The sequence below is a fragment of the Myxocyprinus asiaticus genome, chromosome 47, assembly GCF_019703515.2.
Source record: "Myxocyprinus asiaticus isolate MX2 ecotype Aquarium Trade chromosome 47, UBuf_Myxa_2, whole genome shotgun sequence".
In the NCBI taxonomy this organism is placed as follows: domain Eukaryota; kingdom Metazoa; phylum Chordata; class Actinopteri; order Cypriniformes; family Catostomidae; genus Myxocyprinus; species Myxocyprinus asiaticus.
Window position 1 is genome coordinate 30,273,957 of NC_059390.1, and position 17,630 is coordinate 30,291,586.

General features: G+C 42.7%; 1 protein-coding gene across 1 annotated transcript in view; it reads right to left on the reverse strand.

Annotated features, from left to right (window-relative positions):
- Window positions 1-288: 288 nt before the first annotated feature.
- Window positions 289-17,630, reverse strand: part of LOC127437003 (PHD finger protein 21B-like) — a 94,360-nt gene continuing 77,018 nt past the window's right edge. Inside the window, exons 12-13 of the mRNA XM_051691583.1 lie at window positions 14,998-15,101; window positions 289-1,453 (exon numbers count right to left, since the gene is read on the reverse strand). Coding sequence (XP_051547543.1) covers window positions 1,193-1,453; window positions 14,998-15,101 — 365 coding nt within the window. The 3' untranslated portion in view covers window positions 289-1,192. The remainder of the gene's footprint in view (window positions 1,454-14,997; window positions 15,102-17,630) is intronic.

Here is a 17,630-nt window from a genome sequence, read left to right on the forward strand (position 1 = left end):
CCCACCCTACTCCCCAAAGCCTACCGGTACCTCAACCTCAGTAGCAGCAAATGTGCATCTTGCAAGAATTTTGCAGAACAACATGCAGAAATACATTGCATTGTATTTATTTCACTGTTAATCATAGTAGTTATAGACACCTAGCAAAAGTGTGACCAGTGTTTTTTATATGAATTCTTCACTTTTATTCATAGGCAGTGTTGACTTCTAGAGATTAAAAAAAGAGAAATAAATAAGATAATATTGCAAAGTGTGTTATCCTTGAAGTGACATGACATAAGAAATTAAAAACGTATAACACTTTAGTGAAAAGTTAAAGCACAAACATTAGAGCAATATGAGATTAAAAGATTATAACATTAACGGTACAAAAATGTTTAGGGTTTTTGGCATATTTATGAATGATGGGATCAGGCACTCAAACTTAACTGGTATTTTCTTTTTTGTTGTTGGGACAACCCAGATTAAATTTTAAAAAGATAATATGAATACAGTGATCCCTCTGTCCAATACTTGTTTGAACTTATTAACAGGCTTCGGCATGAAAATACTAAATTCTTCACTACAAAGGCTAAATTCTGTCGTTATCTTAAATAATTAGTTCTTTCCTCTCTATTAATACTGAGAATGTTGTTGTTGTTGTTGTTTGTATGCTCATTAATACACACACAATAAAAACAATTCCTTGTTTCACTTTCACCTGAATTAATATGGCAAAAATTGAAACAATCTATTTGGATATATCAATGTACAGTGGTCTCCGTTTCATAAGTCACTTCAACTACAACTACACTAAAATTCTCAATCACTATTTGCGAACGATTATCCCATCCCCACAGACATCAAAACCCCAGTAAAAAATGCAAAGCGTAAAACCAAATGTCTCTAGCTATATAGAATGCTTATTTCATATATTTGCAACGGCATCGTAACCTAATCGTAAATACATTAAGGCCAAGAAAAATAATAAATAAAAAAAATCAGTAAGTAAAAAAAATCTTGTGAGCACTGTGTGTGTGTTGCCTTTAAAAAATACTTATGAATCAAGTGATGCTTGTAATTTCATTTTTTTCCCTTTTTTTATCTGTAAGACATTACAGTAAGCAAAAAACCCAACGTTGGTTCGATATCACCATCTGTGTCTCTGTATGAATGTGTTCAGCGAGCTGTTAGCGAGCTGTCGGGACAGTCGTCAGTTGTTGTCGTGTGGCTGCAGTATGTTTTTATGCAGTACTGCGGAAGGTCCTGCGGGAGACGCTGTGGTGCTGGTGCTGCTGCCAGTGGCTTTGATCCAGGGCAGTGAAAGCAGTGATGCTCTGGTGGTGGTAGCCGTCATGGTCACTTGGATCATGTGATCTCGCTGGATGAGTCGGATCAGAGTCTTGAGACGCTCCAGAGATGCTTGAGTGTTTCGCTGTTGACCCAACAGATGCTCCTTATGCTCCATACACTTCTGTTGAATGCAAAAACACAAGATTTAAAGTCCGCCATTATGGATGAGAAGAAGAACTACTAATTCCATGGTTGTTTTGCAACCTTTTTTAAGAGTATGAAAGATAAGCAAGCGGCTTCTCTAGCAATCTGTTTCAAAAAAGAAAATCAAAGAAAACACATTTCTCTGATAGCTGCTGCAGCGATGAAATGTTTGTTGTTGATTTGCTCAATGCGAGAGAAAATTGGCCGGGCATTTCAAAAAAAAAAAATTTACACACTCACTGTAAAAAAAACAAACTTTTTTGTCAATCTCAGTCTGAAAGGCTCAATAGGAATGCATTGTTTCTAGGGCTGTCCATTTAACGTGTTAACTTAATTAATCATGCCCCCGACCTGTATGTAAATTCCATAAAAATGTATGCTCCTACCATTGGAGCAACTGAAGCTTGATGTACCACCTTGATCAGGGGCCAGTCAGCACTACAGCTGTCCAGGCAACACGCCTTGTCAAACCAACGAGCAGGCAGCTCAGCCTTTTTACAGATGACGAGCTCTTGCACTCAATGAGCACAACAGAATGCAGGGATCTCCAGATAGGTATTTCAAAGTTTCAAACTACATTCAACTTAACACAGCATCCTAAACACGACTAGAGACACAGAAAACCATTGAGATGCGACTCAACCCAAGTGAAATGCTCAAAGCGTCCATTTGAAGCATGATTACATTGATCAACAACTAAAAATAGGGTACAGGGATATAGGCCAATAATAGGGTTATATTCAATGATCTGGAAATACAACAAACAATACTTTCACTTTTAAAGTCACCTTTCTTATTGTCTAAATACAGGGCTGCTTTTCCCAAAAGCACTGCAAGCTTAAGTTGACTGTAGAGTTCATTGCCACCAATGGTTTATACAGTCTAGTTAGGCTTACGATGCTTTTGGGAAATGCTGCCAAGTAAAGTCCCCAGATGTTGTTGTGTTCCTGGTTGAGGAAAAAAACGTATCTCTGCATAGCCTTCCAAAGGATCCCAATGTTAGGAATAAGTGGCTTACATTTATTTACACTAAGTTCCTGGAAAAGTAAATGTGGTTCCCTATCTGTCACTCACTCGACGTTGTGTCGATGTAGTGACACTAGGGGTCACTCTTGGGAGCCCGAGACACCTCTGGTCTTTGATAAAAGGCCAATGAAAATTGGTGAGTGGTATTTGCATGCCACTCCCCCGGACATACGGGTATAAAAGGAGCTGGTATGCAACCACTCATTCAGATTTTTCTCTTCGGAGCCGAACGGTCATGCTCACTGAGCTGAATTCCCACGACTGTTCATTCACCTCTGCTGGATCTGACAGCGCATTTCAACAGCTTCTCCCCCCTCTGCACTGGTGCACTGAAGAGAATGCCCCTGGGCGCTTTGGCAGAAATAAAAGAGTATATTTCTCTAAAAGAGTATATTTCTCTAAAAGAGCGGCACACACGGAACGTCTTTTTAAAGACGTGTCTTTCTAAAGATGCTTTTCCGATTGTGTGTTATTCCGGTTGCGCTCGTTATCTCTCGCCTTCTGATGGTCACGATCACTGTCTTTCATGTCTGGGCACTGCTCATGCGGAGACAGCGTTCGTGGATGTTCATGTTCTCATTGCGAGGACATATCCATGGCAACGTTGTGGTCACGGCTCGCCTTCATAAGAAAGCAAGCCACCCCAGAACTCCCCGCCTCGGTCCTTTTACCCACGGGTATGAGGCCAGCGCAGCTAGCACTGGGGGTGATTTGGGGACCCCAATGGGACCGCCTCCACCGGGTATCCCCCCGCGGACCTCCCATTCCCCAGCATGCTCGTCTGCCCTGATCGGGCTTCCGGATGAGTCCGCCGGCTCGTCTCACGGCGAGTTCGACCTCTCATTCGGAGCCCGCGAAAGTGAGGAGCTCTCGAGCGCAGCATTGGAGAGCGGGCTCGTCCAGTCGGAAGCCTCAGCTGGGCTCCTCCCTTTGGGGACGATTGCCCAGTCACAGGCTGATGTGGAGATGACGACATGCTTTCCTCAAAGCCACGCCCCGCCCCCGTTCCTTTCTTCCCGGAAGTGCATGAAGAGCTGACAAGGTCGCGGGAGGCAATTTTTACTGCCCGGTCCCAATCTTTTAAGCTTCCCCGCCCTCACTACCCTCGATGGTGGGGCAGCCAAGGGCTATTCGGCAATCCCCCAGTTGATAAAGGCGCTCGCGGTGCACCTATGCCCGCAGAGCGCCGCCACCTGGCGCGGGTGCCCAAAGCCCCCGTCCAAGGACTGTAGGTTTACGTCGTTACTGATGGCCAAGGCCTACGGTGCCGCTGGACAAGCCGCCTCCACCCTGCACACCATGGCTCTCCTGCAAGTCCACCAAGGTGCTAAAGGAGCTGCACGAGGGTAGTTCCGCCCCGGGATTGATGAAGGAAGTGCACTCGGCGACCGACCTCGCTCTCCGAGCGACGGAGGTCACAGCGCGGTCTCTCGGGTAGACGATAGCCACACTAGTGGTCCAGGAGCGCCACATTTGGCTCAACCTGGTCGAGATGGGCGAGGCCAACAAGACACGGTTAATTGCTGCCCCCATTTCCCAGGTGGGCCTATTCGACACCGTCGAGGACTTTGCCCAGCAGTTCTCTGTGGTGGAGCAGTAGATGGATGCTAGCCGGCATATCCTGCTCAGGTGCGGCTCAAGATTCTGCACCCCATCTACTCATCTCCAAGGGCGTCCCCCTGCAGTGACTGCACCAGCTCCGCTGCAGCCCGCCCCTTTGGCCCGGCCCCGGCATGGAGACCACCACAAGAAGCAGACGCCACCTATCCTGCGGCCGCCCAGAACCCGTGAAAGGCTTCAAAGCGCCCTTGAGATGGGCAACCCAGGGACAATGAAACCTGCTGCTCTGGAGCTGGTAAGCAGATCTCTCCATCTTTTTGTTACCTTTTGCATTTAATTGCGCTGCATGCCCAAGTGGCTGCAGTACACAAGAGCTCAGCAAGAGCGATTTCCTTGTTCCCTGGGTCACGTATCTGGTGTGCACAGCCATTATCATGACGACCGTCCACCACTCTATTTGGCAGATTTGGCGCTCCAGCAGCGGTCTCCCGCCCCTGAGCGCCCAGCTGTGGCACAAATCTGCCCCCGATGTGACAGTCTCCATGGGTCACGAGGACAGGCCTCTTCCTCCCCCGTCCCAGGCTGTTCCGGGGGTGGTCACAAGGAGCCAGGTAAGTGCTTCAATGTCCTTAGACTCAGCACGGCCACGACGTGGTGTGGCACCTCGAGCTCTGCCCTGCCGCGAGGCCCCACCTGCCGGTACGTCTGATAACGTTGTCCCTTTGGTCCCCCTTGCATGGAACTTGGATGCATGGCTTGCGCTTTCCAATCCATTGCGAGGGCTGGTCCAGACCATCCGACTCGGCTACGCGATTCACTTCGCCGGGCATCCGCCCAGATTCAGCAGTGTCCACTTCACCTTGGTGAAGGACGAAAACGCTGCTACCTTGCACGGAGATCGCTACCCTCCTACGGAAGGGCGCGATAGAACCTGTCCCTCCAGCCAAGATGAAGGGGTTTTTCAGCCCCTACTTTATCGTACTGAAAAAAGGCGGTGGATTGAGGCCAATCTCGGACCTGTGAGTACTGAACTAGGCTTTACACAGACTCCCGTTCAAGATGCTGACGCCAAAATGCATTCTGGCGAGTGTCCGGCATCAAGATTGGTTCGCGGCGGTAGACCTGAAGGATGTGTACTTCCACATCTCGATCCTTCCTCGACACAGACCCTTCCTGCGGTTTGCGTCCGAGAGTCAGGAGTATCAGTACAAAGTCCTCCCTTTCGGCCTGTCCCTGTCTCCTCGCATCTTTATGAAGGTCGCAGAGGCTGTCCTTGCCCCATTAAGGGAGGTGGGCATTCACATTCTCAACTATCTCGATGACTGGCTAATCCTAGCTCACTCTCGAGACATGTTGTGCGCACACAGGGACCTGGTGCTCTCACACCTCAGCCAACTAGGGCTTTGGGTCAGCTGGGAAAAGAGCAAGCTCCTCCCGGTTCAGAGCATCTCTTTCTCGGTTTGGAGTTGGACTCAGTCTCCTTGACAGCGCGCCTTACGAACGAGTGCGCCCAGTTGGTGCTGGCCTGTTTGAAGGTGTTCAAACAGAAAACAGATGGGTCCGCGACTGCATTGGCACATCAACTGCCTCGAGTTGTTGGCAATTCTGCTCACCCTGCGGAGGTTTTGGCCGTTGATCCAGGGCAAGCACGTGTTAGTTAAGACAGACAGCACGACGACGGTAGCATATGTCAACCATCAAGGTGGTCTGCGCTCTCGTTGTATGTCACAACTCGCCCGCTGTCTCCTTCTCTGGAGTCAGCAGCACTTTAAGTCGCTGCAAGCCACTCACATCCCGGGCAACCTCAACATTACAACGGACGCGCTGTCAAGACGGGTTAACCTCAGGGGAGAGTGGAGACTCCACCCTCAGGTGGTCCAGCTGACTTGGAGTCGATTCAACAGGCACAGGTGCACCTGTTCGCCTCCCAAGAATCCTCCCCACTGCCCGCTCTGGTATGCCCTGACCGAGACCCCATCGGCATAAATGCGCTGGTACACAGCTGGCCCCCTGACGTGCAAATATGCGTTTTCCTCCAGTGAGCCTACTTGCACAGACCCTGTGCAAGGTCAGGGAGGATGAGGAGCAGGTCGTCCTGGTAGCACCCTACTGGCCCGCCCAGGCGTAGTTCTCGGGCCTCACGCTCCTTGCGACAGCCCCCCTGGCGAATTCCCCTGAGGAAGGATCTTCTTTCTCAGGGACGGGGCACCATCTGGCACCTGCACCCAGACCTCTGGAATCTCCATGTCTGGCCCCTGGACGGTGGTAGACATGATCACTCAGGCTAGGGCCCCCTCTACGAGGCGCCTGTATGACTTTAAGTGGCGTCTGTTCGCTAAGTGGTGTTCTTCCCATTGGAAAGACCCCCAGAGATGCGCAGTCGGATCAGTGCTTTCCTTCCTACAGGAGAGGTTGGAAGGGAGGCTGTCCCTGACCCCCAGAGATGCGCAGTCGGATCAGTGCTTTCCTTCCTACAGGAGAGGTTGGAAAGGACGCTGTCCTGTGGCAGTCGAGTTTTCGGAGAGATTCACTGCCGGCTCAGTACACGCGCTAACTAAGAGCCCTGTTCTGGGGTAGGTGCTTCACATGTGGCGGTTCCCTGTAAGGCTAACCCCATGCGATTATATATCTTCCACTAATTCGTTTCCCTGTTGGCAAACTGCGTCTTCCTTGGGCAGAGCCCCTCTGCCCCAGTCTCCATGTTTGTAGTAACTCCTCCCCCATTGGACAGGATCTACCTTGAAGACTCTCCACATGGTTGGAAAGACCATGTGACGTATTTTTCCACTTAAATATCCCCCCCTCTCTTTGGGTGAGGTGTGGTCTCCGCTGTGTCTTCCCCTAGGGAGGGACACCCCCCGACTAGACCTGGCAGCCCAGTCGGATAATCCCCCTTCTTTTTAAGTGGAAAAAAAGAAGGGGAAAAGAGGCCACGACTGGGTTAAGCCTGTCTCCATCTTTTGGGTAGTCAACTTGTCCCCAAAAAGGGCCGTTCGACACTCGTAATTATGTTGGGGGAGGTTACGTGTCGACCTGGTGTGCTGGCTATGAGGCACACAGTAGTCTGCCCACCACACACCGCCAGTTCACATAACACAGTTCAGCCAATTGTGGCGTTTCGTATAGGGACCCCTAGAATCACTATATCGACACAACATCGAATGAGTGACAGATAGAGAATGTCATGGTTACTTGTGTAACCTCCGTTCCCTGATGGAGGGAACGAGACGTTGTGTCCCTCCTGCCACAACGCTGAACTACCCGCTGAAATGGCCGGACCTTATATCGGCTCCTCAGCATAAAACCTGAATGAGTGGTTGCATACCAGCTCCTTTTATACCCGTATGTCCGGGGGAGTGGCATGCAAATACCACTCACCAATTTTCATTGGCCTTTTATCAAAGACCAGAGGTGTCTCGGGCTCCCAAAAGTGACCCCTAGTGTCACTACATCGACACAACGTCTCGTTCCCTCCATCAGGGAGCGGAGGTTACACAAGTAACCATGATGTTTTATACCTTTGTTTGGCACATTTCTCCATGGATTCTTTTGAGAACCAAGATCAGGCTTTGTAAAGAAACTTATACTGAAAGATGGTAAAGATAAAAAGAACACGTAGCACGGAGTGCAACGAAAGACAATGGAGTTGTATACTGAACGTAATAAGTTTCATATTAGCCAGGACATCTCGTATTCTCGTAAATGAATGTGGCAGGATGCCCATTGCTCCATATTTAAGCAACGAAACAGTCGAAGGTGATCCCTTCCCCAGGTCCACCGGCGAAACGATCTAGGTAACTCCCCACTTGGCGAACATCCCGTATTTCCTTACATGGACGGTTTTGGAGCCGACGGTCCATTAAAGCTAGATACAGATATAATAACCCATCACATTCAAAGCTTGTGTAAATCTGGACTATTTCACTGTCTCAGCATTATTTTATTATCAAATCTGGAATGCCTACTAATAAAAGTATTGCGGAGCAACAGTTGGACGACTTTGTTCAGTTTTCTATTGTTTTATTTCAGTAGCACAATTGCAGAGGTGGACGGTAACGAAATACATTTACTTGAGTACTGTACTTAAGTACACTTTTTGAGTATCTGTAATTTACTTGAGTATTATTTTTTCTGGAAACTTGTGACTTTAATTTCACTACATCTGAAAGACAAATATCGTACTTTTCACTCCACTACATTTCTATCAAGGTGCTCGAGTAGAAAGTCGTTACTATGTAGCAACTTTGAAAATCAGTGGATTTTATTTTTTTCTTCTCTAAAACGATCAATAATCACTCTTGTAGGGTCATGTGTCGTTAAGTTCAATGATTTCCCAGCGTTTTTTGAACACTGATCAGTTGGCAAAATGGAAGACGGCGGTTCCTCGGCCATACTTAGAAAATATGTTCCAGTTTTCTGAAAATGTTAAAGATTCGTTTCGTTTTAAATGTTTGCATTGTTTGCCTAAAACGAACCATATAACAGCCTTCAAAAACTCGTCGTCCAACCTGCGGAAGCATATTGAGGTATGTAAACTTTTAATTTCTTGTGAAAGCTTGAAATATGTGCTTTAAAGCTAAAGTTTCAGTATGAAGTATGGTCGGTCAAATGATTTTTTAATGGATTTGCCCGCCAAGTTGCCATAGCCTTGTCGATACACCGCTAACGCATAGGTTAGGTTCGACAATGACGTTAGTTAGTATGCAAACGCGTAAATTCAAATGTAAATGAGCTTAAGAGTTAAATAAGTTAATATCTTGTAACTTTTATAGTTTTTTTTTTTTCTTTTTTTGTTACCTTGCATAATAACTATAGTTATGTGTAAAGCTGCACGATTAAAACATAAAAAGACAGCGATCTCGATTCAAACATCCACACTATCTCTTTCGTAAATGATAACGATTCACCTGTCTATTAAACCTTTGACAAAAATCATACCAGAACATTCAAATCTGCGTTTGTCCTGCCGCTGAGCCAGAGAGCGCAGTTATCATGTATGGGTATGAAACAGCTTCATAAACAGTCTTTTCTACCACACAGTGTCATTATTTCTTTCTGCATTACAAATATTCAAATTATCACAGAAGTACTGGGATAAAAGTTTTCAGTTCGCATATAAATACTGATGTCTACGATCAAAATAGGGCAAACACCTTTTGAAAGTAACTTGATGCTTGAAATAATGATTGTACCGATTACATTGTTTCGCCACCAGGTGGCGACAAGTGACTGTTAAAAAAATGTATTTGTCATTGAATCATTCATTCAAGAGATTCGTTCAAAAATTCTGATTCATCCAGTAATGAAACAAGTGAAGTATTTGAGTGTCATTGAATCATTCAAACAGATTTTTAAAAAATAATTCATTCAAATCAATTAAACATATTTAAATAGACTGCAGCAATTAATATTTTGTCAGAACCTCTAGTAAATGGCGTTATTTTCTTTAGTTGGCGTTCAGAATCATGGGAGAATCATGATCTTTATTTGAAACAAAAACATTGTGATTCTCAGTTTATCCAGAATCGTGCAGCTCTAGTTACGTTATTTACCATAAGTCTTATTGATTATTGATGACCTGTAATGTCAGTATATTTGAATGTGCTTTTTAATGCCAGTCTGAGTTGATTTGGGGCCATTTTAACTGAAATTGTACACTGTCTTTTATAGTGGAAGCATGGATGTCAATTGAAGAAATATAGTGAACTGACTACAGCTGCCTGCAAGAGAAAATATGAGGCTGGGACATCTTCCTCAAATTCCACACAGATGAAGCTTGAAGAAACAAAGCAGGTGTCTCAAATATCTGTCGACAATGCTATACTCCGCTTCATAGTTCAGGGTCTCCAGCCCTTCTCCCTTGTTGAACAGCCATCATTCCAAAGACTAGTCCTGGACTTACAGCCAAAGTGCGTGGTCATGTCTCGAACTACTGTGCAGTGCAAGATTGATTCAGCTACAATAACAAAGATGGAGCAGGTGAAGGAACCAATGAAGAAGGCTGCATACATTGCCACAACAACTGATTGTTGGACTGCAAGAAGAAAGTGTTTTATTGGCATTACACTGCATTGGCTGGATCCTTGCCGTTTTGAGAGGCATTCTGTTGCTCTTGCATTCAAGCAGTTAAAGGGCTCACATACGTTTGATGTCTTGGCATGTGCAATGCATGACATACACGCAGAGTATGAAATTAGTGAGAAAATAGTCAGAACCACAACAGACAATGGTTCCAATTTCATTAAAGCATTTCATGTGTTTGGACCAGATGAAAACAACAATGTTACTGCTGAAAAGGTAACTGGGGAAGGAATGACTCAAGAAGATGATGATGGTCCTGATGATGAGTTGGAAGTGGAATTCATTGATGTTGAAGCCATTATGGCTGAAGATGATGTCCTTCAGTACCAATTGCCAAAGCATCATTGGTGCCCTTGCCATTTGCTTAATTTGGTTTCTACGGTGGATGTCAATAATTCAAATAGGGCAGAGGCCTTCAAGAAGCTGTCAAGGTCAGCCTTCTTTAAGTGTCAGGCTCTCTGGAATAAGACTGCAAGATCCACTACTGCTGCAGAGGTTGTTGAAGAGCACTGTAAGCTTCAGCTGGTACAGCCTAATGCAACAAGATGGAACTCCTTTTATTTGGCTGTGGAGCGTATCGTGAGAATCCTTAAAGATCAAGGAGAGGGGGCGGTGAGAGCTGTCTGTGCTGCATTCAAAGTTCCTATGTAAGTAGCATTTGTCTGGAATTGTGTTCTCTTTTTTGTTTCATTACCTACAAACTTTCTGCATCAGAAAGCAAAAAAAGAAAAAAAAAGAAAAAGCCAATTCTTGTGTAATCCTTAATGACCACTTTGTGAGAATAAATATGCTTGAATGCATAGTGGTTCTGTTTAAATTTGGGGGGAAAAGTTTATGATTGGTTTTCTTTTGCTTGCGTTAGATACAGTCCAGCTGAAATGGCCTTTTTGGGTGAATATACCACCACCATGAGCCCATCTGTGAAGGCGACAAACATATTACAAGGAGATTACAACATTCAGATGGGATGGCTTCTCCCTACTATTACTACCCTCATCACCAAGCTTGAGAAAACAAAAGCATCGCTGAGATTCTGCAAGCCACTAGTTGATGCCCTCCTGGATGGTTTGAAAAAACTGTTTGGGAACATGATGTCTGATCCTGAGCTAATTGCTGCAGCCATTATTCATCCAAAGTTCAAAATATCCTGGACCAGTGATGAATCCATCCTCAAACTTGGTATAAGAGAAATGTTCTAAATGGCCCATTATTTCCTCATTTCCTTTTTTTTTTTTTTTCTTTTTTAACTTGCATACAACTTAGTAATGATGAAAAGATGATGAAAAAATGACTAACTTATAATTGTTTCTGATTTAGGCCTCACTTACATCAAGGAACATCTTCCTGATCATGATGAGAGTCTTTAGCCTGCTGACAACTCCTCAAGCACTTCTGATGAAGAGGATTTCTTCTCTAATATCAAGCATATGCACACAGGAGACATCTAGACAACTGGATGCATACCTAACATGTACAGCTGAAGGTATGACTATGTTGACATCTTATCCAGTCTTATCCAACCTGTCGCTCAAGCTGAACACAGCCCTGCCTGCCTCGGTGGCCTGTGAAAGTCTTTTTAGTGCAGCTGGATTGATCTTCAGTCCAAGAAGGGGAGCAATTAATTCACATAACTTTGAGAACCAGCTTCTACTTAAGATGAATAAGGACTTTTATAAGTTTGACTGATTCGACCATAAGATTTCTCTCACCTATTGACCTGTGAGAGACAGTATCGTTGTTGTCACAACAAATTGTTTGAAGTTCTTGTTTTGATGTCAAATAAGTCTTGCTGTTTTGCTTTTTTTTTTTTTTTTTTTTTAAAGCAGTGTTGCTGTTGGGCAGTTATACAGCTATGGTTGTGTAGCTGGGTTTTAAAGCAGGTTGGATTATTATTTTTTTTCTGATCAGTCTGTATTTACAGCAATTTCACTGTCCGCTTGATTCAAATGTGGATGAATGTACAGGTGCATCTCAAATTAGAATGTCGTGGAAAAGTTCATTTATTTCAGTAATTCAACTCAAATTGTGAAACTTGTGTATTAAATAAATTCAATGCACACAGACTGAAGTAGTTTAAGTCTTTGGTTCTTTTAATTGTGATGATTTTGGCTCACATTTAACAAAAACCCACCAATTCACTATCTTAAAAAATTAGAATACATAAGACCAATAAAAAAAACATTTTTAGTGAATTGTTGGCCTTCTGGAAAGTATGTTCATTTACTGTATATGTACTCAATACTTGGTAGGGGCTCCTTTTGCTTTAATTACTGCCTCAATTTGGCGTGGCATGGAGGTGATCAGTTTGTGGCACTGCCGAGGTGGTATGGTAGCCCAGGTTTCTTTGATAGTGGCCTTCAGCTCATCTGCATTTTTTGGTCTCTTGTTTCTCATTTTCCTCTTGACAATACCCCATAGATTCTCTATGGGGTTCAGGTCTGGTGAGTTTGCTGGCCAGTCAAGCACACCAACACCATGGTCATTTAACCAACTTTTGGTGCTTTTGGCAGTGTGGGCAGGTGCCAAATCCTGCTGGAAAATGAAATCAGCATCTTTAAAAAGCTGGTCAGCAGAAGGAAGCATGAAGTGCTCCAAAATTTCTTGGTAAACGGGTGCAGTGACTTTGGTTTTCAAAGAACACAATGGACCAACACCAGCAGATGACATTGCACCCCAAATCATCACAGACTGTGGAAACTTAACACTGGACTTCAAGCAACTTGGGCTATGAGCTTCTCCACCCTTCCTCCAGACTCTAGGACCTTGGTTTCCAAATGAAATACAAAACTTGCTCTCATCTGAAAAGAGGACTTAGGACCACTGGGCAACAGTCCAGTTCTTCTTCTCCTTAGCCCAGGTAAGACGCCTCTGACGTTGTCTGTGGTTCAGGAGTGGCTTAACAAGAGGAATACGACAACTGTAGCCAAATTCCTTGACATGTCTGTGTGTGGTGGCTCTTGATGCCTTGACCCCAGCCTCAGTCCATTCCTTGTGAAGTTCACCCAAATTCTTGAATCGATTTTGCTTGACAATCATAAGGCTGCGGTTCTCTCGGTTGGTTGTTCATCTTTTTCTTCCACACTTTTTCCTTCCACTCAACTTTCTGTTAACATGCTTGGATACAGCACTCTGTGAACAGCCAGCTTCTTTGGCAATGAATGTTTGTGGCTTACCCTCCTTGTGAAGGGTGTCAATGATTGTCTTCTGGACAACTGTCAGATCAGCAGTCTTCCCCATGATTGTGTAGCCTAGTGAACCAAACTGAGAGACCATTTTGAAGGCTCAGGAAACCTTTGCAGGTGTTTTGAGTTGATTAGCTGATTGGCATGTCACCATATTCTAATTTGTTGAGATAGTGAATTGGTGGGTTTTTGTTAAATGTGAGCCAAAATCATCACAATTAAAAGAACCAAAGACTTAAACTGCTTCAGTCTGTGTGCATTGAATTTATTTAATACACGAGTTTTACAATTTGAGTTGAATTACTGAAATAAATGAAGTTTTCCACGACATTCTAATTTATTGAGATGCACCTGTATACACATAGCTCTGGCAGTGTGCACACATCTGTGTGAAAACACTACCATGCTGCTTTTATGGGGGTGGGTAGGAGAGTTAAATAAAAAAAATGAAGATGATTATGGCTGGTTTTTTTTGTTTTTTTTTTTTGGTCAATTCAGTTGTTTCATTTCTATAGGTTTTGTAACATTCTAAAAGCTCTTTATTCCACAGATACTACAAGCTAGTCAGTGTTTTCAGTAGGTTGCTTCAGAGGCATAAGGTATTGTAAGTATTACATACAACAATGCAACAATAATAAAACAATGCGTTGACATAAAAAAGGAAATTTACTTGTGATACTTAAGTACTTTTAAAACAAAGTACTTCTGTACTTTTAATTAAGTAAAAATCTGTCTTTACAACTTTCACTTGTAATGGAGTAATATTTGACCAGTAGTATCTGTACTTTCACTCAAGTAATGGAGTTGTGTACTTTGTCCACCTCCGCACAATTGTAGTAGAAAGAAATAAAAGCTGAAATAAATCATTCTCTCTACTATTATTCTGACGTCACATTCTTAAAATAAAGTAGTGATCCTAACTGACCGGGAAGACAGGGAATGTTTTCTAAGATTAAATGTCAGGAATTGTGAAAAACTGAGTTTAAATGTATTTGGCTAAGGTGTTTGTAAACTTCTGACTTCAACTGTACATAAAAGATTCATGCATTGTGTCATATTGGTGTATCCGTCTAAATGTAACATTGCTGAAGCATGTCTTATGAAGTTGTTTGAGCATTCAGCAATATGCATTTATGTGTGACTACTTCACAACTATGTATGCAAGTGTTTCATGTATGTTTGAGTAAGTGAAGTTTGATTTAAACCCTACACAGTGCCAACTGATTTGGTTAAAGATGCCGAGCATATTACCAATTGTGTGCTTCATGTAAATTAGGACATAAAGCTATTAATGATTGCCTGGACTGAGTGTTTGAAGGGGATTTTGTAAATCGCTTGCATGTTTTCATTATTTCATTTATATATTCATTCAGTTCCACAAGCTTTATAGAGGACGCATGCTCTGCAAAGATGTTAGCCAATCAGAACAGTGGGCATTTACATTGAAGTTTTAAAGAAGTAGAACAGAAACCGAGCATTTCAGTCAGAAGGCCAGAGACTGTATGGACAAAGGTCATGTCATACTACATCATGACAGTTTTTTTTTTTTTTTTGCAAATCCTCAAGGAAAAATAATAAAACAATAATAAACTTTTAACATGAAATATGTTCTGATTGGCTGTGATTGACTTGACTCATTGCACCTAGTCAAGACTTTAAAGCAGTTTCTTACAGAGAGAAATTTGCAGAGTTTCTGGTCCTGTTCACTCAGATGTTCACACTCTTTCTTCAGTTCAGTGTTCCTCCTCATGAGCTTCCGGCGTTCTTCCTCTCGCACTGCACAAACACAAACACACACATCAACACATGATCATATGATCACATCACATCATTGTATGATCACGTTAAGTTTGTTCGACATGAACAGTGCTTCACCTTGCCAATCTGCAAGATTTGCAAGTTGCAGTTGGGAGCTGAAAAGATAGCAGTCAATTTGGACACTTTCTGCTTCTGCTAATGTCTGCGGGAACAACACTAGATACATGACTGCATTAAATTGAACAGAACGTATATTTACAGAAGCAAATTTAGTATTTCTGTTTCTTAATTTCCATTATTACATGGCTCTCTAGAATACTTGATTTTAATGGTCATTGGCGCCATCTAGTGGCCTGATAATTCTCAGTAACACCTGCACATCCACATATCAGACCGGCATTGTGATCCATCGTTCCTGATTCTCGGATCACTGTGCGATCTCTGCAAGTAAGCGAATAAAATAATTTCAACTCAAATACATTTTTCATATGCATTTATTTATTTATTTGGCAAGTACTCTTGTAATAAGCTGGATAATGAGCAGTCAGACGGTTATTTTCACAAAATAAACCAACAGAACTCAACTGAAGATATCAACTGTTCAGCGATTTCTTTCTTCTCACATAATTACATAATTTCAACGCAAAGCAATATTTTATGTCCATGTATTTATTTATTTGTGATATTTTATATTAGACATAGACATATACATTCAATTGAATGTGACGTAATAACAATCCATTTCTAAAGGTTACGTTCTTTCAATACACTGCCTGTTTACAAGAAAGTCTAAGATAAGTCTAAGTATATTATAATAAGTATATTATTTTAATGGCAATATATTGGAGTCAGCATTTTAGTCCTTTTTTATTTACATAAATATGACACAATGAACATGGATTAATGAAAAAAAAACACAGATTAATGAAAGTTAGCGCAATTGAAGGTGTTAGGATCAAAATGAAGCGCAAGTCATATTTGTCATTGGTGCATCTGGCAAATGAAAGTGCCACTGAGAACTAGCTGTATGCATGATAATGCCAGCTGGAACTGACCAGCATTTCAAATGTGCATGCTCTACATTAGGCCAGACGCTGATTGGTCACTCGAACTCGCTCAAACGCCTATCATCGCACAATCACTGACAGTGGAAAGTTATTCAAAACAAGCAATTCACTACAAATTACTAATTACTAGAGATCCACTGATACCAATTTTTTAAACCAAGCACCTAGTTTTAGGTATCGGCCAATACAGAGTACCGATAGGAGTAGTTTTGTGTTTGCCATTCTATTTGTGTATGTACATTTGATATCTTGATATAGCCAAAATTTGTGTTTTCAGTAATTAAAATGACAATTCAGGAACATTTTACCAGGGTGTAGCTTACCTTTTGAAGTAACCCAGCTAACACGTATGATACAGTATGTTATCATGCTCAGATGGTGTTATTTTATGAATATTGTTCTGGGCAATGCAATCTTAGTCCTGATACGAGTACAACCGAGAAGTGTCTGTGCATCTCCACTCATTACCACTCTAAAATTTAATTCAGATTACTGACTTTACTGATTACTTCATCGAAAAGTAATAACATAACTAATCATTTTTATGTTACTTTCTTTCTGCTCAAAAAATGCAAAATAATGTCTATTTTCTTCCTTGTTCATTGACACGCTAAGAGGCACACCCCTCCAGCTGTCACAGAAATGCAAACAGATGTACATTTTGACATAATTCATGTTTAAAATTAAATCTACACATATAATATTACTTTAGAAATGTTACCCAGCAAAGTAATTAAAAATAATTAACTAAATAGAAAGTCAGTAACTGTAATCTGACTACAAGAAATTGAAATGCAATGCACCACACTACTTTTTACACTAAAAATTACTTCGATTATCAGTGTTTTCAGTAATGAGTTCTTAAAAACCAAATAAACATTTTTTTTTCAAGAGAAGTAATTTAATACCACATTAATGCGTCATCAATAGGTGTTCTTCTGAACGTATTCTCCTTTCTCAAAGTCTCTGTTCTGCCACAAGATGTACAGCACGAAAACAAATTTGACTCAAGTTGGCGCCGAGTATGGCTGCTGCGTTGCGAGCTCCAACACAACATTGCAGTTTTTTGTTTGTTTTGTTTACAGTTCTTATGTTTTTTTGTCTTGGATGTTGTCTGCCTTGTATACGATAGACAAACATTTTTGGACATTGGTTCTGCAATTGCACACCGAAAACCGGACTTCCAATTCCTCAATGCCAGCCCACTGTTTACAAACACGCCAGCGGAGCCTTTGTCTGGGCTGCCCGGCCACGGAAACTCAGAAGGAAAAAGGGAAATAGAACCGCCGTTCTCATCAAAGTAAGATGTCACGCATATTGACCCCCGCCACCCTGTATTCAACTGGCAAATGTTCAGTCTCTGGACAACAAGCTCTGTGAGCTGAGAGCACGGATCTCTTTCCAATGAGAGACGAGGGACTGCTGCATTATCTGTGATCAGAGGAACGTGCATTCTATCAAGTCTTTCTGCTCTGCTGAT